We start from the raw sequence: 23,908 nt of genomic DNA on the forward strand, positions 1-23,908 counted from the left end.
CCGGAGCTGATAAATAGGATGCTCGCCGCGGTTTCATGTCACTTTAGCGTCCGCGCCGCGCGCGAGAGATAGATTGTGTATGTATGAGTGTGTATGTGTGGAGTGTTAGAGACATGAAACCGTGTCCAGATAATTATGGAGCTGTTTAAGACCGCAGTTTCGGTGCTTTGGATTTTATTTCTGAACCGGTTTAAGGAAGTCTACACTGAGGAAGGTGAGGTATCTTCATCTTTCTAAAGCCCTTAACTTGCGGTCTTATCGGAATTTTTCCTTTCCACCTTAAATAATGCAGCGGTTGCGATGTGTCGACTGAAGCGCGAGAATGTACCTGCGGCTCATTTAAGGTGGAACGGGTTAATTCCGATAAGAAGCCAATTTCAACGTCTTTTTTCCAGATAATATTAAGTCTTATTAATTTAAAAACAATTTAACCTCATTAAATTCGGGTTTAATGTGATTGTCACTCACAGTATGATCTTTTTTGTGACAGAGGAACCACTTTAAATTTGTTGTATATTCCCTGTCAGGTTTTTTTCTTCTTTCTTGAATGCCTTAAAAACCACTCACAGTTTAAAACTAAGCGTCTTCCAACTTTTATTCTCCTTTTAAACGTGATCCGTATCATTCATAAAATAAGAAGCTGTACGTTTACGTTTTATTTATATTTTCATACATTAAGCAGACTTTCGTGTTTTACTGTTTTCAGCTGGAGAGGTTCTGCCTTTTAAATATTTCATAAATAAAAGTTCAGCTTTGTTTATGATTTAAAATGATTCATTAATTCTTGCTTCTTTAAATATTGCTTTTTTTAAACTTTTAAATCTGAGAATTCCTACGTTTTCAAAGTGTTTTATTCATTACTATTGTTTTCGTTAAAATATCGCTAGCACTTATTTTTAATTATGTTAATATTTTTTTATATTTTTTTTATTTATTTGGGCTTTTAATATATATTTTTTCTTGATTTATTTGGGCTTTTAATATATATTTTTTCCTGATTTATTTGGGCTTTTAATATATATTTTTTCCTGATTTATTTGGGCTTTTAATATATATTTTTTCCTGATTTATTTGGGCTTTTAATGTATATTTTTTCCTGATTTATTTGGGCTTTTAAAACATATTTTTCACTCATAAATCTGTGATAAAGTCAGTTAATCCAGTTTGCTCAAAATGGCTGAAATTTGATTCTCTTTTATTGGTGTTTTAAAGCTGAGTGACAGTTTCTGAAAAGTTTGTCGCTGATTTAAGAACGTTAGTCGGGGTAGAGGTGGGCGATTATGGCTAAATATATAGATCCCTGCATTTTATTACTTGAGAATTTGAATCTAAACCTGTCAGCTGCCTGCTGTCTGTGTGTGAAGGCTTGTTCCTTACAGTGATCGGTTTTGTAGCTGTGGGGTTTGAAGAGTGCTACCACCACCATGTTTCACATGTTTCCCTCGGCACTGAGCTCAGGTTTGGGAAAGCTAAGCTGATTGTCTCCACCCTGATAGTATCCCAGGACCATCCCTGTACACGTCAACTTCGTCGCCCCAGGTTTCTCTTGGTGGTTGTTTTTGGAGGCTTCACCGTGTCATTTGCATAAAGTTAAGAGGTTTGATCAGTGCTGGTTCTGTTTGAGGGGCTGCTGTTGATGTATATCACTGTTAGCTGTAGCGTGTAGCATGTGTCTGAACACGCTATATTGAGAAACCCAGTGCCCACCCGGACCTCCTTATCTAGGCCTGGGGACTGTAGATCATCTGTGGAGGGTTCTCTGCTGAGTGACTCGTTCTTGGCTTTCCTCGATCTATGGGCTCAGGTGAGTGCCACTGAGCGACAGAAGAGGAAAGAGCTTTAACAGATCCCCCTTAGGCTCGTGGACAGAGATGGAGCCCAGCTGAGGCACAGTACACACTCTCACACACTCTTTACAGTCACTGTGACGTGGGCACACTCTGAAGTGAAGGGCATTAAACAGGAGGGTGATAATGTTATGTTTACTGCACGTAAGTGAGGTTTAAAAAAATATAAATAAAGCATTAATATTAGAATAAAAGCAATTAAACATGTTGCGGTGAGGAGTGATATTCTGTTTGTGACTGCGTTAATTCCCAAATCTGTTCTCGTGGCAGGACAGTATCATTTTAATATATTTATTAATACTTTATTTTTAATTAAACATGTGGTTGATTTTAATCCATACAATCAAGTCCAACATCTGGAAACACTTTGTATTTGACACTCATTCATAACGCTTCTGTGATCTTTTAGAAAGAAAAATAATTGTAAATGTAATGTATTTATTTATTTTTATTGTAATTTTATACAAACAACCTGCTTATGGAGAAGATACATTATTTTAGATAATAGTAATAATAATCTTGTACTCTACACACACACACACAAACACACACACGCTGTACTCTCTTGTGGTACTGAAGTGTGTGTGTGTGTGAGACTTGAACAATGTCTGTACTGTAAACATCACTCTATTCTATTATCTATTAAATGTTTGTGTTGATGCGATGGCTTTGGTGACCAGTGTAAATGTAATTTTCTACTTGAATAAAACCTATTTCACCAGTTCATTTCGTCCAGATTCCTCACTTTAGGCCCCACATAATGGAGTTAATTCATTTATTCACGCAGACACAATGATGTTATTTATATACAATGCTGCTATTTACAGTCTGTGATGAACAAACACACACTGAGGGTACACAGGGTCTCTCTCTCTATTTCTCTCTCTCTCTCTCTCTCTTTCTGTCTCTCTCTTTCTCTCTCTCTCTCTTTCTCTCTCTCTCTTTCTCTCTCTCTCGCTCTCTCTTTCTGTCTCTTTCTCTCTCTATCTCTCTCTCTCGCTCTCTGTGTCTTTCTCCTTTCTGTCTCTCGCTCTCTTTGTGTCTTTCTCTCTTCTTTCTCTCCCTCTCTGTGTCTTTCTTTCTCTCTTCTTTCTCTCTCTCTCTCTCTGTCTTTCTTTCTCTCCCTCTTTCTCTGTCTCTCTCTCTCTTGCGCTCTCTCTCTCTTTCTCTCTGTCTCTCTCTCTCTGTCTCTTTCTCTCTCTCTCGCTCTCTTTGTGTCTCTCTCTTTCTCTCTCTTTCTGTCTCTTTCTCTCTCTCTGTCTCTTTGTCTCTGTCTCTCTCGCTCTCTCTGTGTCTCTCTCCCTCTCTCTTGCGCTCTCTCTCTCTCTGTATCTCTCTCTCTCTCTCTCTCTCTCTCTCGTGATAAACAATGTACAGTGTGAATGGATTAAACAGAATAAACCGAGACTCTTGGGGGTGGTTTAGCTCTTAAACGTAGCCCTGTTTTTGCGGTTGATGCATTGTCTCAGGAAAAAATTACAATTAAAATATTATTGCCATTTTAAGACAATTTTTAAGCCACTGTAATATTTAACAATAATACTGTAATTGTAATACATTATATAACATTGGTATATTAATAAAATAATACCATAATAATGCAAATACACCTCGTTAAAATGCATTGAACTTTTATCAAAAACTATTCAGACACTGGAATCAGAAAAAAAATCAGTAAAAAATGATAAATATCTGAAATAAACAAAACAAATAAAATAAACCCACTGCTTTCAAACAAATCCTCACAGGGGCTTCAGAAGAAAACCAGAGCACACAACAGAGCCGTGGGTAAAAATATAGACGTAGACACTGTTAGGATGTTGAGGTAATGTTCGTATGTTGTATGATAAGTTACTAATGTAAAGGACTGACTACTTCCACCATATTCCAATAAAGGCATGGTTTCAGAGCGCATCCGCCCCCGTGTTTCACAGCACAGTTAGTCCTGCTTTATTTTGGCGCTGGTAGAATATAATAGTTTGTGTATTGTGATATAATTCCTGTATCGCCCGCCCCCCTCTGTCAGAGGCCAAGGGCTGGTTTAAAGTGAACAGGTTTCTCTTCTTTTTTCAAGCGCAGAGAAAGTGTTCGGTAATCGACTGTTACAGATGCAGCAGAGATTAGATTGAAAAATGCTGGAGTATTACTTTAAAACACTCTTGCGCTCTCACACACACACACACACACACAGACCCCTGGAGTATGGGTTTCTTCCTTTCAGCAGTCAGTTTCTGTCTTTCTCCCTCTTTTCTCTCTCTCTCTCTCTCTCCTCCCTCGTTCCCTCGCTCCTCAGCTCTAACACACCTTGGCATCTCATCTGCAGCTCGTTTACTCCTTTGTCGCTCGTGGCTAACGCGGTGTGCTGTGCTGGTGCTTTTAGCCATGCTGGCTTGCGAGTGTGTGTGTGTGTGTGTGTGTGTTCCTGAGGGTCCTGAAAGCGTGAACCCTCTGCAGCTGATTGTGCCTAAGCTTCGTAAAGCAGAGCTGTATGATATGAACAGAAAGCCACACTGCTGCGCAACATACATTGTGCTGTGAAGTGATACACCACGCGGTTAATCACAGGAGCATTAGTAACTCAGATTACTGCATTACCACTGAGCACTGAGGAGTAGGCAGTAAGAATGTGTTTACGGCAGGTGTGGTCAGTACTTGGAGCACTACCACCCCCATGTTTCACAGCAGACGAACAGAAATTGGTCATTTTTTATTAAATGAGCAATTTTTTTTAATCAAATGTCAGAGGTCACTTACTATCCATCATCCAATAGGAATGGCTTTTACAGAAAGGTGGCTGCTGATTGGCTGTCTAATGTGCACTGTAGGTAGACAAAGAGACATTTTACATTGGTAGAAGCAGTGCTTCCACTACTCTAAATCCTTTTGGACAGGTCTTTTTCCTCCTTAAACCCAGTTAAACGGGACTAATTCTGCTCTAATCCTAATTGAACAGGACTAGTTATGCTCTAAATTCACTTACACAACACTAATCTTGCACTACGCCCAGTTAAACACGACAAATCCCACTCCAAACCCAATTAGTTAGGACTAATTCCACTTTAACTTCAGTTAAACAGGCTTTGATTTACACTGAACCCAGTTAAATTAGTTCTACTCTCGTGTCCACCTCATACTCAGGAATGAATACTACTTATTACAGTACACCACTTTTCCACTGCATGGTGCCTACTGTGCTGGACTCTACACGTTCTGGAGGCTGGTACCTGGTTGGTTTTCCACTCCCACGGCCCACCCCATCGCTCCTGAAATGCAGACAGTAGCAATGAAAACACTGACTCTAATGGGAACAGTTGGTACAAACAGAGTTTGTGCTGGTTGTCTGCATTTCATCGTGATTGACAAGTCGAGTAGAGTGGGTACAGTGTAGTGGAAAAGCACTGTTACAGTATTAATTCTGCTGAGCGCTGAGGGAGAAAAAGAGAGATGGACAGAGCAGGGTGAAGAGAGAGAGAGAGAGCGCAGGACAAAATTATGATGAATGGTGAGTTCTCTCTCCAGTTCAACCAGCTGTGCGTAGAAGCAGGTATTTTATTTAATATTTTATTTTATATATATTTTTTGGCCACTTGAGTCACTGGGGTGTACCACCCTGTTATTCGCAAATCTGCTGCATCAGCGAAAGGACACAAACCCGAGACACAAACAGAGGGACAGTGGGAGGAATAAACTCAACTTTATTGATCGGTTCACATTCTACCTGTTAACACTCACTCGTTAAAATACTGGTGCATTCACACTGCCATTCAATCCATACAGCAATTAATATTTAAATAAAGTTAAGCCATGAGCAAAAATTGCAAACAAAGATCTGCCACAATCCCATACACTCACCTTCACCCTCACCGGCCGTCACAGTCCTGACCAGAGACATTTTGTACCTGGTGGCGTTTCAGACCACCGTGCAGACTACTACTCTAACACAGATGTCCGAGATCAGGGGGCTGGCCTTCGTTACTCGTCCCTCCTGAATGCAGCGCCTGGTGGGGTGACCGAGGGTCTCGGGGCTCTGTGAGTTCGGAGTGAGAGATGGAAGAGAACCTTCTGAGCTAGAGTTCTTTTAAGAGCGATCCTCCCTCTCTGATATTTTTAAAGGCCTGTTTTAGGACTACACTCTGAGACATGTTCCTCTTTCTCAAGACGCCGTGTGTTAATATTAATGCGGCTGAGATGGAGCGCCGTGTTACAGCAGATTCCAGAGGTTATGTAACCCCATCCGGCTTTCTTTAATACAACGGAGAAGCTCACGTCACCAGAACGCTTCTTCATGAGCCTCCACTACTGAAGCTGTGAACTTCAGAAGCAGAGGACTGAGCTCTCTGGTCCCCACATGCTCCAGGGAGAAGGTTTGGAGGTGCACCCTGTTTCCACATTAAAGTGCACATATTCCCCAACTGTTTCATAAAGGAACACAGCTCTGGTTCTTAATGAAATGTCTGTGGCCTGCTTTGGTCAAAGTTGAAGCACTGGCCTCTCTGACAGTAGTGCTACAGCCAATATGTGCTTCTATCAGAGCTGAACTCCTCAGTACTATTCCACCACCCAGGTTGCCAGATATGACACATAATACCAGACAAACAGTGTGCTGCAGCTATGGAAGCGAGTAAGCCAACACAGGTAACGTTAGATTGTACAGGACTGAAAAATCCTTGGAATTCATCTAAAAATCTTCTTGAGTTGGAGATTTAGAGCCCAGCAGGACTACAAGACAGAACCAGAGTTGGTTCATTTTCTCTTCAACAGGTAAACGATTCATTTTTGAAGAAGTACAGATGCATAGGTGTGGGTTAAAGGTGTAAACTCTGTGGTTTGTTTTAAACAAAAAGTGAGGAATAAGTGTCGTGTTTGGTCGCTGTCTGGTCAAGCTACCTTTAGCTTCATAGTCGCCTGTTTAATGTGGACTAGAAAATTCAAATAAGATTCTGGCGAACAACAGCAAAATTTGCCTCATAAACTGATCTGTTTAAGGAGGTATTAAGCTTTTGAATACAAAAGTTGTGAGTGATAAGCCAATGCCTGCCTCCTAAAATGACATTAGTTAGGCCTAGTTTTTGTCAACATGGCAACCCACAGGAGCGTCACATTTTCTGGAGGGAGGGGGAGGGCGCAAAAAACTCTCCAGTATTTTGAATTGAATGCGGAAGCCATATTAAATACTTAATGTAAGTATTACAGAGGGCTCCTTTAAAGGATAGTGAGCCGCTCGTTGTTTTCCCTGACCGCGAGCACGCAGCAGTAAAGGGCGAGGAGGAAGCTCTGGTTTTCAGCCTTTTTCACTTGGTTCTCTTTCTTTTCCGTTCTCATCATCTTCATTTTTACTCCGTGCTCCTGTTTTTCCGTTTTCACGTGAACACGGGTCCAGTGCTGTGATTGGACAGACTCAGACGAGGGGGAGGTGCAATTCTCAAGTCTCTGCCCTTGACGTCAGATGAGGAGCAGAATAACTTTTTCTCATGTCTTCTGACTTGAGCAGCTCACAGAAAACTGATGTGGTGGTCTTGTTTCACAGTGTGTGGGTTGGTGGGCTCCAGATAAACACAGTTATGAGCACATGCACTGAACAAGGATTATATGTCCCCATTAAAGTACAGGATGTGTACAAGTGCGTTTGGTCTGTGGGAACACTGTTCCTGTGACGTGTTAAAGAGTCTGACTCATTCGCTTCTAGAAGCAGATAATGCTTTTGAAAAGGGCAGGAACTGCTTTCACACTTTAAAATCTTAGATTGGAGCTGAGATGATGTCAGAACAGTGTTCCACAACTATTTTAACATCGTGACACATTCTACAAGGTTCTTCAGTGTTTTGTAGCGTACTGCAGTGTTCCTCAGTGTGTCAATGTGGTGTTCCTCAATATTCCATTATTATCGTTACACTTATATAGCGCCTTTCTAGACACCCAAGGACGCTTTACAATCAACACTGCTCAGAACGCTCAATTCACACACACTGGCGAGAAGCGGCAGCCAAACGCGCACAGCGTACTCTCAACCAGAAACGACCGTCCACCTGGAGGACTGCATCGGGCACTAGGGTTTAACCCAGGACAGAGCGCCAATCCATATCTGGGCTCACACATACAGACATTCATTCACACACCAGGACAGTTATTAGAGAAGCCAATTCACCTACCCTCCATGTTTTTGGACTGTGGGAGGAAACCGGAGCCCCCGGAGGAAACCCACGCAGACACGGGGAGAACATGGAAACTCCACCCAGATGGGACTTGAACCCAAGATCCCAGCGCTGGGAGGCGAACGTGCTAACCACCAAGCCACCGTGCCGCCACCGTTCCTCGGGGTACCAGTGTTCTTCAGGGTTCCTCGTTGTACTGTGGTGTTCCAAGATGTTCATGTTCTGCAGTGTAGCCCAGAATTTATTAGACTTCCTCAGTGTATCAGTGTACCACAGTGTCCGATGGTGTTCCTCAGTGTAACATTGTGTACCATGGTGTTCCTGTGTTCCTCAGTGTACCTCGGTGTACCACAATGCAACACAGTGTCCGATGGTGTTCCTCAGTGTAACATTGTGTACCATGGTGTTCCTGTGTTCCTCAGTGTACCACGGTGTACCTCGGTGTACCACAATGCAACACAGTGTCCGATGGTGTTCCTCAGTGTAACATTGTGTACCATGGTGTTCCTGTGTTCCTCAGTGTACCACGGTGTACCTTGGTGTATCACAATGCAACAGTGTGTTCCATGGTGTTCCTCAGTGTACCACGGTGTTCTTCCACAGTGTTCCCCCGTGTTGTGTAGACACTGTCTGGTCCAGCTTTTCTCCTGAACTGGAGTCTCATTCAGGATGGTGTTGTTATTCTCTGCAGTAACAGCCTCTGCTCTCCTGGGAAGGCCGTACCCTAGATGTCATGTGATTTCTGTGAGGATTTGATGACATTCTGCCACATGAACCTCAGTGAGGGTCAGGTACTGGTGTTGAACGATTAGATCTGGATCACAAACACCACATCAGCTTCTTCCAGAGGAGCTCCATCACTCCAGAAAACACAGTTCCACTGTTCCACAGCCTAGTGCTGAGGGGCTATATACCGCTGTAGCCCATGCTTGGCTGCGGTGTGTATGTTTCCATTCATTTCTCCTGCCTCACAGCTGCTAATGTGTTCTTCATGTTTGAAAGGTTTTACTGCAGCTCTGTACGACACACACACACACACACCGTGTATTTGTGAATTGTGAGGATATTACATAGACTACCATTCATTTTGTGGAACCTTATACTAAACCAATCCTTAGTGTGAGTGTGTAAACAGGTAGTGGTCCCCACAATGTGATATTACTTGTATACTTACACAGACCAGGGCCTGAGCATTACACACCTCTGCAGTTTTAATTCCCTTCAGCACACACACACACACACACTCCCCATGGCTCTGTGTGTCTGATAAAGCATTTCCAATCTGGCTAAAAGCACGGAGGTCATATCGTATTCATGACACTACTGACGGGGACGAATGGTGTGTGTCTGTGTGTCTGTGTGTCTGTGTGTGTGTGTGTGTGTGTGTTTGTGTGTGTGGTGTGTGTGTTCCGATTCCACGCCTGTTGACGTGGTCTGTGTCATGTAAAAGCTGTTTGAATCCGCTGCTGACTGTTCCCGGAATAATCCAAATATTCAAATATTCCTTCCTCACGTCAGTGTTCTTTCCTTCTCCCGTTCTCCCGATTCCTACAGAATTCCAGAGCGCTTAGTTTCCTGACCTTTTCAGAGCCCTGTGACGTGTGAGTTGTCGCGTCCACCTCGTTGTGATCACGGATCAAGCCTGAAATAAGGGGAGGGTGACCTTGAAGTGTGTGTCTTGTGGTGGTGAAAATCCCTAGCTCCGGCGCGGGGCGGAACGATGTCTCGTATCGATATCGTGATCCTGACTGAATAGAGATGTTCAGCACGTCGTAGGCGACCAGTTTACGAACCCGGGTTAAACTTCCCAACATTAGAAAACATCGTTAAAGGTGCACTCTGTTTATTTTAAAGCGAAATATTGCATGTTTATGAAAGTGTTAGCTACAAAACATGAAGTTCAGCTACAACGGCTTCAACAATGAGTCAAAACACTGTAACCCTAGCATTTTAAAACCTCAGACATGGGTAAAAGTGGGTGTCCATGTTGGTTTGTTGACCCTGTGGTGGGGTGGGGGCGGGGGACACTTCACACACTTCACCAGAATGCTCCAGACTCGCAGGAACGTACGCAGAACAGTGGCTGACTGGGTGGACCTTGGCTCTGTTTGGGTGGGCCCCACCTGTTCAAGGCCTCGCCCTGTTTAAGAAGGTTTAGTACACATCCAGGCCACTAGGTGTCAGAAACCACAGACTTAAATAACGATATGTTAAAGCTGATGTTCCTGATGACCTCCTCTCCTCCTGTTTATTCTCTCCTCTGTGGTTTAAGGTGAAGAAAATGTCAGTGTGTGTCCCGTCTCTGTGCCAGCCTCGATGCCAGCGGGCGTCCGGTGCCAGTGTGGGTGCCAGGGCGGGAGCCGTGTGTCGCGTTAGACCCGTTAATCTTCTGGAGAGGCGTTTGACCTTTCAGTCTCATTAAGGCCGTGAACCTCGCGCTCGCCGGATATTGAGCCCCCTCCCCTCCCCCGTTATCTCCGTGACGATGGGAGTGATGTTCCTCGTGCCGTTCCTCTCAGGACGACCGTGACCGCTGACCTGGAAAATTGTCCGACCTTTTACAGCGATGAATAAATACATAAATTACAGCCTTCAGCCTGCTGCCCGGTTCCAGACGCTGCTTATTTGGGTGGAAGCGCCCTGCCGTCAGGAATCTGTTTACATGCCGTTCAGTTACCTTTACTCACTGTGGGGACGGAAAACCTGGGGCTGTAACGTGGGCAACGTGGTGAAACTGATCATTCCCAGATCTGTTCATCATTTAATGACCGTGAAGCGCTGATGTGGGCCTCATAAAGGGTTTTTATATTAAATACGGATAGCTGTAAATACGTAGATGATTAGTGAGTGATGGATAATTTTGTGATTTATTATTAATTTTTTGATTAAAGGGCATCTAAGCTCTGCAGTGTTTGTGTGACATATACTTTATTATCACAGTATTATTCATGAGGTAAGAGCTTATTATACATTTTATTAATACATTCACTAATTATTTAAAGGATACATTCCTTCGTTAGGTTCCTGATGTGTTACCCTTTATTTACCCTCACTAACAGTGAGGACACACTCAGTTGTGCATCTCTAGCCTCCTGAAGAATTTTAATTGGTAGCTTAGAATGTTAAACGTATAATAATAATAATAATAATAAACCATTTAATACATTAGTGTGTGTGTTAGGCATGGAGTGTGTGTGTGTGTGTGTTAGGCATGGAGTGTGTGTGTGTGTGTGTGTTAGGCATGGAGTGTGTGTGTGTGTGTGTGTTAGGCATGGTGTGTGTGTGTTAGGCATGGAGTGTGTGTGTGTGTGTGTGTTAGGCATGGAGTGTGTGTGTGTGTGTGTGTTAGGCATGGTGTGTGTGTGTTAGGCATGGAGTGTGTGTGTGTATGTGTGTGTTAGGCATGGAGTGTGTGTGTGTGTGTTAGGCATGGAGTGTGTGTGTGTGTTAGGCATGGTGTGTGTGTGTGTGTGTTAGGCATGGTGTGTGTGTGTGTGTGTGTTAGGCATGGAGTGTGTGTGTTAGGCATGGAGTGTGTGTGTGTGTATGTGTTAGGCATGGAGTGTGTGTGTGTGTGTTAGGCATGGAGTGTGTGTGTGTGTGTGTGTGTGTGTTAGGCATGGAGTGTGTGTGTGTGTTAGGCATGGAGTGTGTGTGTGTGTGTGTGTGTTAGGCATGGAATGTGTGTGTGTGTGTGTTAGGCATGGAGTGTGTGTGTGTGTATGTTAGGCATGGAGTGTGTGTGTGTGTGTGTTAGGCATGGAGTGTGTTAGGTGTGTGTTGGGACAATTGTATAGAGGCAGACTCAAACCTGTGAAAGGTATTTTTATTGATTTATTTTTAATTGTTTAGGAAATGCCCTTCTTTACGTTTTAGAAAATCAGCAGAAGCTTTAGGTGGTTTATATTCAACGTGACCAACTTCATGTCGTGTGGAAAAAACAAGAGTTTCGGACGTGTTTTTCTCACTCGGCTGGATGTTAACAACCTGTAATCAGTGTGTGTGTGTGTGTGTGTGTGGAGGTGTGTGTGTGTGTGTGTGTGTGTGTGTGTGTGTATGTTGTGTCCTCTGATTGCAATCAAAGCAGTTTAAGGTAAATTGTGTTTGGTGTGTGGTAATGGAGCGATGGAGCTTGCACTACACACGCACTAGACATGAAATGATACGATTCTTTTCTTTTTTATAGAAAGCTGAATCAAGACATTTACACTGTTTATAGGCTTCAGACTTCTTTTCTATTTCTGGCTGCGTGGGATCTGATCTCATTATTATATTGACTCTTAATTCATAAAGATCACAGCCGAATCGATTCAGCATTTTGATTCATTTTTAACTGACAATTGTTTTGTCATTTGATTCATGAATCAATTCTATAGAATTTGTCATTTCAGTGATTCACATATACTAGACTCTCATTGGTTGTGTGTGTGTGTGTGTGTGTGTGTGTGTGCGTGTCAGCGAGCGAGAGAGAGAAAGACAGAGAAAAAGAGTGATGTAAGATGTGGTCAGATGGTCAGATAACTGTGTCCTGTCTCAGGGACAGATGGGGAGGAAGCGGCAATTCCTCAAGTCCGGCCAAGTACGTACACACACACACACACACACACACACATGGTTAAATATTTGTCTGCTGTCACTCTGATTATTCGACTGATTCTGAAGGTCAGATAAAGGATGCGGAGACTGTTTACTTTTTTTTTTTTAGAGCTTACTCTATCTCTGTCTCTGTGTGTGTGTGTGTGTGTGTGTGTGTCTACATAAGTTCAGGCCTGCTGGTTTTTATGAGGCATGGATGTGATGTCACAAATTGTGTTGGTCACAATTCAGCAGCAGCGTTGATGATTAAAGCAATAATAGAAATTGGAGCTCTTGGAATTTCAAAAATGAATAATCTTTCAGTTCTCTTACTCTGAGAGTGTGTGTGTGTGTGTGTGTCTGTGTGTGTGTGTGTGCACATAAAAGTGAACATTTGTGGTGCGGAGGACGAATGCCTTCATTATCACCTCGGATTACGCCAGACTTCACTCCTACTGTCCTCGTAGAACATGAGAGTCACCACTACACACACACACACACACACACACACACACACACACACTGTATAAAAGTAGGGTTAATTTTGGCTACACATCTCTGACTCAAATATATCTCACTATTTTTAGAGCTCATCATTATCATCTCCTCAGAAAAGCATTGCCTACAGAAAGGGATGCTCTGGAGCAGCTGCACATGCTCAATGCCAAGTGTGGGGTAGAGAGCTGTACAGCCCCCCAGCGTTGTGCAGTGAAGCAGTGGACCTGTGTTCTTTGGAGGGAAGCAGGTCCGTCCAGTTCCTCTGGGACGAGTTGGAGTGCCAGAACTGATCATTAACATCAGCATCTGACCTCACTGAGGTTTATGTTGCTGAAAGCCATCAAATCCTCACAGCAATGTTCCAGCATCGAGTGTAATGTCTTCCCAGAACGGGAACACCCTCCTGATTAATGGCCTTCAGCTCAAATGTTAGAGAAAGCAGAGCTGGAACTGAACTCGGAGCTCAACTGAAGCCGCTGATCCCAAGCTCGTTAGCGTTAGCGCTGTTAGCTTAGCTCAGGCTGTGGAGGAACGGCTGCAGTGATTTATTTTCTTACTCTGTTTGTCCTCTTTACTCCCTCCATTTATTCCTCTGTTGCATAACACTGATCCCTTCACCGAGTCCTCGCTTCAGGGCAGAGCAGTGACAGCTACACCCTGGACATCTTTCTGAGACTGGAGCATAAACACCAGGACACACACACTTGCATGTGTATAGAGAGAGAGAGAGAGAGAGAGAGAGAGAGAGAGAGAGAGAGAGAGAGAGAGAGCGCTTTGATAAAACATTCAGGGATGTTTAGTCGGCTGGGGCCTCACTGAGCCAAGCAGAAAAAAAAATGAAAAACGAAACACCACACACACAGGAGTGTATCTGTCACTGTGTGTCTGTGAAAGTTTGAGTCTCTGAGAAAGTGTGTGTGTGTGTGTTACAGCAGAAATAGAACCTGGAATATGACCCTTAACCCGAATATACTTTTAAGTGTGGTGTCTAAATTAGACACGAACCATTTACAGCTTCAGCATAAATCACAGTCAAGTTCCTTTACTGTTTATATTGTAATTACCATTAATACAGCAGTTTGAAAGCCTCATATACATGGTTAGCAACAGTCTCCCAGCTGTGCCACCCACACATTACGTGGGTTTGTTTAGCGTTGCTTCAGAGACTCTGTGAAAAGTAAGCCGACTCTCGGTCAAGGACATCACTCGTTTTACTGCAGCACATTCCCAGGTAAAATGTTGTTGTGCCCCACTAAAATCACAGCGGTAAAAAAAAGATTTGATCCTGGATGGCTGAGGAAAACTACAGGACTTGCCACGCAAATTCACCACAGGCTCTACATTTCCCATAATGCCCCAGCGTCTTTCAGAACTTTTTTGCATGGATTAATGGACATTTTTAAATGTGTAAAAATAAGTCTGAAGCACAATAGAGAAGGTAATAGCTCACAGCGAGATATATTCATTGTCTGTAAGCGTTTATCCAGTTCAGGGTCGCGGTGGGTTCGGAGCCTACCCGGAATCGTTGGACGCATTGAACTCACCCTGGAGGGGGGCGCCAGTCCTTCACAGGGCGACACACACTCACAACTATGGACACATTTGAGTCACCAATCCACCTACCAACGTGTGTTTTTGGGACCGTAGGAGGAAACCCACGCAGACACAGGGAGAACACCGAATAAATACTTTTTTTTTTTTTTTTTTCTCATTCATCTCATACTCATCTTGAAAATATTTACAGCGCTATTCACGGTAGAACAGCCTCTTTCTCAGCCTCTTTCCAGTTTAAATGCTGCTGCTCATAAATTCCACCTTAAATTGTTGCCATTCAAACACTTTCTTTTGTGCTCTAATAATAAATAAACATGCCTCTTAAAAACACACCTCAGGTTTCCCTGTGAAGTAAATAATTCTGCACCAACGGAATTGAGGGTTAGACAGATGTGATTAGTATCCTCACGTTTACTGGGTGCTTTCTGCTTCAAGTGCAGGGTCGAAGTGTAAGGGGTTCACTTTCAGGTTAATGTTAAAAAATAGTGCATAGAATCAGAATCAGAATCTCTTTATTTCGCCAGGTATGTTAGACATACTAGGAATTTGTCTTGGTGACAGCAACACATGTATGACATGTAACACGTACACAGACTGTTAACAAAACTTTAAAAGAGGTACAATAAACAATAAATAGACTAAAAAAATACAGTTAAGTACTGGAAAAAAAGAGCGTTAAGACATAAATTAGACAACGTAAAATATAAATCTATACTGTACAGATATGCGTATGAATATAAATGTTTCCAGATATTCCTAAAGTAGGTTATATTATATATTGTTGTAGAAGTACAGAAATAGAACTTCTGTACAGCTGTGCAAAATAGCATAGTGCAAGTGAGTAAAGTGTCCTGTTCAGTGCAGTTATGTCCAGTCGGTTTAGTTCAGTGGTTTGGAGACTCAGAGGTGTTCACCGTGGTTGAGGAGAGCTACAGCTCTGGGAAAGAAGCTGTTAGCATGTCGTGTTGTGCTGCTTTTGATGATCCTTTGTCTTCTACCAGAAGGGAGAGTCTGGAAGAGGTGATGTCCAGGATGTGAGGGGTCAAGCATAATTTTGCGAGCGCGTTTCCTCACCCTGCTGGTGTGGATCTCCTGAAGTGTTGGCAGGTTACATTCAATGATCTTCTCTGCTGATCTGATGATGCGCTGGAGCCTGGCTCTTTCTTGTGAGGTAGAGGAACCAAACCAGGTGGTTATGGATGAGGTGATGATGGACTCGATGATCGCTGTGTAGAACTGGATCATCAGGGTCTGTGGCAGGTCAAATTTCTTGAGCTGTCTCAAGAAGAACATTCTCTGCTGAGCTTTCTTGGTGATGGAGACGGTGTTCCTCTCCCACTTCAGGTCCCTGGATATGGTGGTGCCCAGGAACTTGAGTGACTCTACAGTGGAAACTGCGGTGCCCTTGATGTAGAGGGGGGATACAGGGGGTGGGTTGCGTCGGAAATCCACCACCATCTCTACAGTCTTGTCTGTGTTCAGCAGCAAGTGGTTGTCACTGCACCAGGACACCAGCTTACCAACCTCCTTTCTGTAAGCAGACTCATCACCATTGGCTATGAGGCCCACCAGAGTGGAATCATCTGCAAACTTCAGGAGCTTTACAGCTGGTTCCTTGGAGACACAGTCGTTGGTGTAAAGGCTGAAGAGAAGGGGTGAAAGAACACACCCTTGTGGAACTCCAGTACTGAGTGTTCGAAGGTCTGAGGTGTGTTTCCCAAGCCGCACATACTGTCTTCTGTCTGTGAGGAAGTTTGCAATCCACTGACACATGGAGTCCGGCACTGACAGCTGGGACAGTTTGCTTTGAAGTAGCTGCGGCACAACGGTGTTGAAAGCCGAGCTAAAGTCAACAAACAGAACCCGAGCGTAGGTTCCAGAGCTGTCTAGATGCTGAAGGATGAAGTGGAGAGTTAGGTTGACCACATCATCAACAGATCTGTTTGCTCTGTATGCAAACTGCAGGGGGTCCAGCAGGGGGTCTGTAATGGTCTTTAGGTGGGCTAAGACCAGGCGTTCAAAGACCTTCATGACCACAGATGTCAGGGCGACAGGTCTGTAATCATTAAATCCAGTGATGGTGGATTTCTTGGGGACTGGAATGATGGTGGAGGTCTTGAAGCAGGCTGGAACACAACGGAGCTCCAGTGATCTGTTGAAGATGCTGGTGAAGACTGGTGCTAGTTGGTCACAGCAGTGTTTTAGGATGGATGGAGAGACTGAATCAGGTCCCAGGGCTTTCTTCACCTTCTGTCTGCTGAAGAGTCTGTGGACGTCCTGCAGGCTGATGGTGAGACAAGCTGGGGGTGGAGGTGTGAGAGCCAGTGTGGGGGAGGAGGGGGGTTGATGATGGGGTGAGAGAGTCTGCTGATTGTCTATTGTTTGAAATCTGCAGAAGAACTCATTCAGGTCGTTGGTGAGCTGACGGTCGTTCAGGTGGAGGGGGGTATTTCTCACCTTGTAGCCAGTGAGAAGCTGAAGACTGTTCCAGGCTGACGATGGGTCGTTAGCTGTGATGTGGTTATTCAGCTGCTCTGAGAACTTTCTTTTCGCTGCTTTAACCCCTTTCTCCAATCTGTACTTAGCTTTTTTGTAGATAGCTCTGTCTCCACTCCTGAATGCGGCCTCCTTCTCTCGCCTAAGCTGTTTCAGTTCTATAGAAAACCAGGGTTTGCTGTTACTGTGTTTAACATGTGTTCTAGTTGAAATACAGCTGTCTTCACAGAAGCTTATATATGACGTCACAGCGTCTATGTATTCGTCCAGTCCGTCTGTCGCCTCCTCAAACACAGCCCAGTTTGTGGAGTCGAAGCAGCCCTGCAGCTTCTCTATTACTCCACTGGTCCACCTCTTCACTGTTGTAATGGCCGGCTTGTTGGTTTTGAGTTTCTGCCGGTACGTGGGAATGAGGTGAACGAGGCTGTGATCGGAGAGCCCGAGAGCGGCGCGCACAACAGCGCGATAGGCATTCTTGATGCTTGTGTAGCATTTGTCTAGTGTGTTGCCTTCACGTGTAGCGCACGCGATATGTTGCCTGTATTTGGGCATCTCCTTCGTGAGGTTAGCGCTATTAAAGTCCCCCAGAATGATCAGCAGCGAGTCTGGATGATCTCTCTCTAGTTCCATTATCTGTTCGGCCAGTTGTCTCTGCGCGTCGCTGGTGCACGCGCTCGGCCTGATGTACACGCCGGCCAGAATGAAGGAGCTGAATTCTCTGGGAGAGTAAAACGGCCGACAGTTAATGAAGAGAGACTCCAGATGAGGAGAGCATGATGTTAACAATACTGTAGTGTCTCTACACCAGCGCTCGTTGATGTAGAAGCAGATTCCTCCTCCCCTACTCTTCCCGCTACGTTCCACGTCTCTGTCCGCTCTCAGTAGCTGGAAGCCCGGTACGTCCAGCGCACTGTCCGGGATCAGCTCGTTCAGCCAGGTCTCCGTGAAGCAGAGGGCAGAAGCAGAGGAGAAGTCCTTGTTGGTCCGGCGGAGCAGGAGTAGTTCCTCAGTTTTGTTGCTGAGAGATCGGAGGTTGGAGAGGAATAATGATGGTAGAGGTGTGCGAGGCCCGCGCCGCCTGAGACGCACGAGCGCGCCCGCGCGTCTGCCCCTTCGTCTGCGACTCCAGCGTCTCCTTGCGAGGCCGAGCAGCGTCAGCGCGGCCGTTGTAAAGACTTCCACACACTCTGAAGGTTTTTGAATAAATTCCGGCATAAAATCAGGAGAAATGTTGTCCCTGGCGGTTAATAACTGTTCTCTGTTCCAGCTGACCAAGTTTGAGGTACAATAGACAACATTAATTAACAAAAACAAACATAACACGGAGGAGCTCGTCACCGTGGCTGCCATCCTCGGCGCCATCTTGAGAGTGTACCAATAGTGCTGCTAATGTGGTTTGTTGATAAATAGAACAGTTGGTGACATGATTCCAGGTTGTGTATCAGCACTTTGCAGCACATTTGAACACAACCGTGATCATCGTGGACACTATATTCGTGATATTTTATTTTATTTTTTCATATTCATTGTAAATGTGACGTGACTAGGAACAGAGTCCTGAAACATTCAGTCCCAGCTCCACTGTAGCACACTCGAATTGAATAGTGTGTGTGTGTGTGTGTGTGTGTGTGTGTGTTGATATTCCAGAATAGTTTGTGCTGTCTTGTTCAGATGCCTCCCATCTGCAACCAGGGCACAGAAAAACTAGCAAGAGCTGCATTTGCATTTTAATTCACATTCAATAGTGTGTGTATGTGTGTGTGTGTATTTGGTGTTTTTCCACTTTTGTTTTTATTGAGATGCTCTGAGCCTTCGATCTGACTCTGTGTAGATGAAGCATCACTGAGTCTCTGCCTATCTGTCTCTCTCTTTCTCTCTCACTCTCTCTTTCCCTTTCTCTCTCTCTCTTTTTCCCCTTCTCTCTCTCTCTCTCTCTCTCTCTCTCTCTCTCTCTCTCACCCCCCCTCCACCCAACATTAATGCTGATGTCACAGGAGGTGGAGTCAATTATACCTGTGATTGATGGGAGCGCCCCCCCCTTGACCTTTCATGACCTTTTCTTTTGTTGGCGTGATGGATTTGATCAAGCGTTTTAGGAGAGCGTCGCTAGCGGCAACGACTCTAACGGACCTGACGACAAGATCAGACAGTTATTATGGTTGTGTTGAACATGCATCACAATGCTTCGCAATACATTACTGTGAGAATCTGATTGCATTCAGCCACAGAAACATCAGCCAAGGAGCTCCATCATTTCAGAGAAATCACAGATCTGTTATTCCACGGCCAAGTGGTGGTGGGGGTGGGGGCTTTACACTCCTCTAACCCACACACAGCGTTGGGTGTGGTGAGCTTGTGCATGCTCATGTGCAGCTGCTCCACAGCTTGACAGATTTGAATGGGGATACAGAAGTGATTGATCTCTCAGCTTTGATCTTGTTGTAGTCTAATAGTGGTGATGAAGTCACAAGCTTTTAATATCGACGATATATAAATGATATTCTCCTTATTTCACTGTTTATCTTCTGCCTTGGTGTTAGGAATTCTGGGAACTTGGTAAAACACAGATTTGTGTAGATTAAAAATGTAAAGCCTGTGTTTTGTGTATTTTCTAAGAACAAATTACAAAATAAAAAGATATTAAAGAGATATAAAGTCTCTGCTGTGTTTTATACATAGAAAGTATGGAATAAAATGTAGTATTAAAGGTGTAAAGGCGGTATTAAAGCTGCATTTAAGTTGGAAAGGGGGAAATCAATAAGGAATATCAACCTTGAGTAGTGACACATTTAAACCTAGAAGAGCCGAGAGCTGGTTTTTTGACCGTGACTCACTGATTGACTTTACTCTGAGCGCCATGTTCGTTGAGGGAGGGAGGGAGGTCAGTGCAACTCGCTGTGGTCAGTCACTGCGGACAAATGAGGGGCTCTCTGTGCTTCCAGGTCTCAGTGCGTCCAATAAACACGATACATCTAGTATCTACGTCTATGAAGTTGGTAAATAAGCAAATTTTTGTACCTGGTAAAAATGTCAGATGCTCGTTTGCTTTTTCCCTCACAGCCTCCTCTGCGTTTTCTCGCCATTGGAACAGACTCAGTTATATCTCCAGTGACATTACTGCAGCACTCTGTCTGCTTTAACACTCTCTGAATTCCCTGGAAGTTGTAACACAAAATAAACCAAGACGGCTACTCCCTTCCTGTCACGGAAAATAAGGTGAATTTCAGTGAGAGTGCGGTGGCCCCAGTCCCGGATCTGCTGGGTTCTGGGTTCTGTTCTGGTCTGAACTCTGCTTTTAGAGTCGGCTCGTTCACACAGAGTGGAAACGAGGCGATTAGAGGCGAGTAATTAACTCCAGATGAGTCGAGGCAGCCGTTTAGCTCCTCGTTTGCATAATCGTTTAAATTATTTCCTTTCCTCCCTTTTTTCTTAAACACAGCTTTAGAGGATTAATAGTGTTCCGTCATCGGCCTCGTGGATAAACAAACAAACAAACAAACAATCTGCAGAGAAATGGTGTGAGACGGCGAGACAAGGGAGAGGGAGACGGAGGAAGAAAATGAGAAAAGAAACATTGCCATAAAAATAAAGGGAGGGGGGAAATATGTGAAAGAATAAAGGGATACATTGCAGAGAAAATGTAAATTGCAGAGAGGAAAAGGAGGAAGAGGGAAGGGAAGAGGAATGAGGGAGGAAGAGGGGAATAGAGAGGGTTAAAAAAGGAATAGAGACAGACAGAAAAAGTGATAAGGGGGAGAAAGGAGAGAGAGTGGTAAACGAAGAAATGGAGAGGGATGAATTGAGAGAGGGAGAGTTAAAAAGCCAAGGAAGGGAGGAGAGAGGGAGGAAGATGGAATAGAGAGAGTGAATGCGAGAGTAGAGGGAGAGATGGGTAAAAAGAGGAGAGAGGTGAGGAATAGAGTGAGAGTTAAAAAGGAGAAATGTAGAGAGAGAAAGCGAGAGAGGTAAAGAGCAGGATAGAGAAAGGGGGAGGAATAGAGAGCGAACAAGAGGTAAAAAAGAGGGAGAGAGAGAGAGAGAAGTTTATTTGCAGATGTGCTGCAGACGGATGTGAAGTTCAGATTTATCCATTATTTATTTATCAGAGCTGTGTGTAATTAATGCTCGATCGCCCGAGGAGCTGAACGGATGGAGACGGGAGGGGTGTGTGTGTGTGTGTGTGTGTGTGGAAATCCCTTATGACTGTGTCGTTAGGGAGTGCTTTGCATAAGCCTTTGGAACATTTCTGTGAGGATTTGATGGCATTCAGCCACAGAAACCTGAGGGTCAGGTGCTGATGTTGGTGATTAGTCCTCGATCAACTCACCCCAGAGAGCACAGTTCCCCCTGTGGCTGACTCTCTGCACAGGGCATTGTGCCCTCAGGCTCATGTGCAGCGGCTCCAGCATGTCGTGTGTGTGTGTGTGTGTGTGTAGAGCTCATACACACACCGAGAGCTGTGTCTGTAAACTTTTGGACCCTGTTGCACTGGTCTCAGGTGCGGCTCCGCGGTGTTTAACCCCCGCCGTGTGGGATCTGAGAGAAGGGGGAAGTCGGTTCAGCTCTTTCAGTTCATATTTAAATGAGTACACACTGACGAATCAGACGGCATATGCTCATTTGACTGTGATAAACAGAGACAAGCTCATTAGCATAAAATCTAAATAAAAGACACATGGAAAAACACAATGGCGGAACGAAAACAGACGACAAGAACAGACCCCTGAGGAGTTAACCTGATTAGCTGTTGATGGATGACTCCATCTGATCTCTATCGCTTTCCCTTTTTCTTTTTCTCTTCTCTCTCTTACCCACATCTTTCTCTCTTCCCATTTCACTGTCTCTCTCCTCCTTTCCCCTCATTCTCTCTCTCTCTCTCTTCTCTTTCGTTAGGAACAGACAGATACGGAGGGTGCTGCTTAAGGTCCATTATAACGATGCTGTATAGAGTGGGCTCAGGGTGGGTGTGAATGCCATTCGGCCACAACACACACTCTCATTCCACTCTGTCCTCCACTGGACAGCTCTTACAGGGATGGAGCTGGCCTCTGATTGGCCGATGCTGAGCCTGGGTGTGTGTTGGTGCGGAGGTTGCCGTAACAACATGTGGATAATCCTCCTGACTGAATTTACAACTCCCCCTTTTCACCAGGATTTGTATCAGAGCCGGGTCGGGGGGGTGAAGGTGTGTGTGTGTGTGTGTGTGTGTGTGTGTAAGGTGGTGGGGAGGGGGGGGTGATGAATATGAGCCTGGCCTCAGTGAATTGCTCACACACTCATTTATTTGCCTTTCCTCCTCTTTCAATCATGCTCTCCGTGTCCTGAACTGCAGCGGTCTGAGAACTCTTCTGGCTGTGTCCTAAACTGTGCCCTATTCACTACTCAGTGTCCGAGTACGTTCACTACCCTCCTGAATTCACTTCACTATAATAGTGCACTGTATAGAGTGTCACATGGGGAATAGGGAAGCATTTCGGAAACAGCATCTACATCTTTTTTGCTCTCTCTCCTATGAATGTGATGCTGTAATCAGTGTGGAGGTTTGACAGCTGTGTGTGTGTGTGTGTGTGTGTGTGTGTGTGTGTGTGAGAGAGAGAGATAGAAATTCAGGGAACAACGAAAAAAGATGCTGAGATTTTCGAATTGTCTTGGTGTTAGTTGTTAAATGCCCTTTGCACTTGCTCTCTCTCTCTCTCTGTGTGTGTGTGTGTGTGTGTGTGTGTGTGTGTGTGTGTGTGTGTGTGTGTTATATAGTCAGTTTTACTCCAGTGAATATCTGACAGCAGAGCTCTGAGCAGCACGGCATTGTGGCGGCCAACATTTCCACTCGACTGGATCCAGTCCTCGCCTCGGGTCACTGTCTGCCTGCGCGGGCTGTGACGTATGCTCCCTGTGTCCGCCGTCCAGCCGCTGAGCTTTGCACCGGTCAGTGCTCTCCTGGTGCCCGTCCCCAGTCTGGGTGGAATACCCTTAAAGACAGCAGCAGAAAGATGAAGCATAGATGTGTACAGTTAAAGGTTTTGAATTCATTTCTTCTCGCAATGAATCCAGAGACGCCAAGGTCCAGATGTCAGCCTTTGGTCAGGGAGCTGTCCAGACATTTATGGCCACTCTGTGCCTTTATTCCCGCTGCTGCAGCACTGACCTTTCAGAAGACCTGGGTCTCCACAGCTGAGGATTTCCACTCTTCTGGCCAGCACTTGGCATTGGGCATGGTGACTATATGCTCATGTGCAGCTGCTCCAGAGTTCCCCCTATAGGTTGAGGCTACACATTGTGTGTGCATGTAAAGTAGGTGACGTCCTTCATTATTTAAATTCATTTAATTCAATCATTCATTGTCTGTAACCCTTATCCAGTTCAGGGTCGCAGTGACTCCAGAGCCTACCTGGAATCATTGGGCGCAAGGCGGGAACACACCCTGGAGGGGGCGCCAGTCCTTCACAGGGCAACACACACACTCACACAGACGGACACTTTTGAGTCACCAATCCACCTACAAACGTGTGTTTTTGGACTGTGGGAGGAAACAGGAACACCTGAAGTAAACCCACGCAGACACAGGGAGAACACACCACACTCCTCACAGACAGTCACCAGGAGGAAACCCACGCAGACACAGGGAGAACACACCAACTCCTCACAGACAGTATCCCGGAGGAAACCCATGCAGACACAGAGAGAACACACCACACTCCTCACAGACAGTCACCCGGAGGAAACCCACGCAGACACAGGGAGAACACACCACACTCCTCACAGACAGTCACCCGGAGGAAACCCACG

The 23,908-nt window shown here is 44.8% G+C and overlaps 1 protein-coding gene across 4 annotated transcripts in view; it reads left to right on the forward strand.

Annotated features, from left to right (window-relative positions):
• Positions 1-76: 76 nt before the first annotated feature.
• LOC136664974 (ephrin type-A receptor 7-like) overlaps positions 77-23,908 on the forward strand; it is a 97,764-nt gene continuing 73,932 nt past the window's right edge. For all 4 annotated transcript variants that reach the window (XR_010795192.1, XM_066642502.1, XM_066642503.1 and 1 more), the window contains exon 1: positions 77-214. Coding sequence is in view for 3 of the 4 variants with exons in the window: in XM_066642502.1 (XP_066498599.1) it covers positions 136-214 (79 nt within the window). In the remaining variant the exon portion in view is untranslated. The remainder of the gene's footprint in view (positions 215-23,908) is intronic.

The sequence above is a fragment of the Hoplias malabaricus genome, chromosome 13, assembly GCF_029633855.1.
Source record: "Hoplias malabaricus isolate fHopMal1 chromosome 13, fHopMal1.hap1, whole genome shotgun sequence".
Lineage (NCBI taxonomy): Eukaryota > Metazoa > Chordata > Actinopteri > Characiformes > Erythrinidae > Hoplias > Hoplias malabaricus.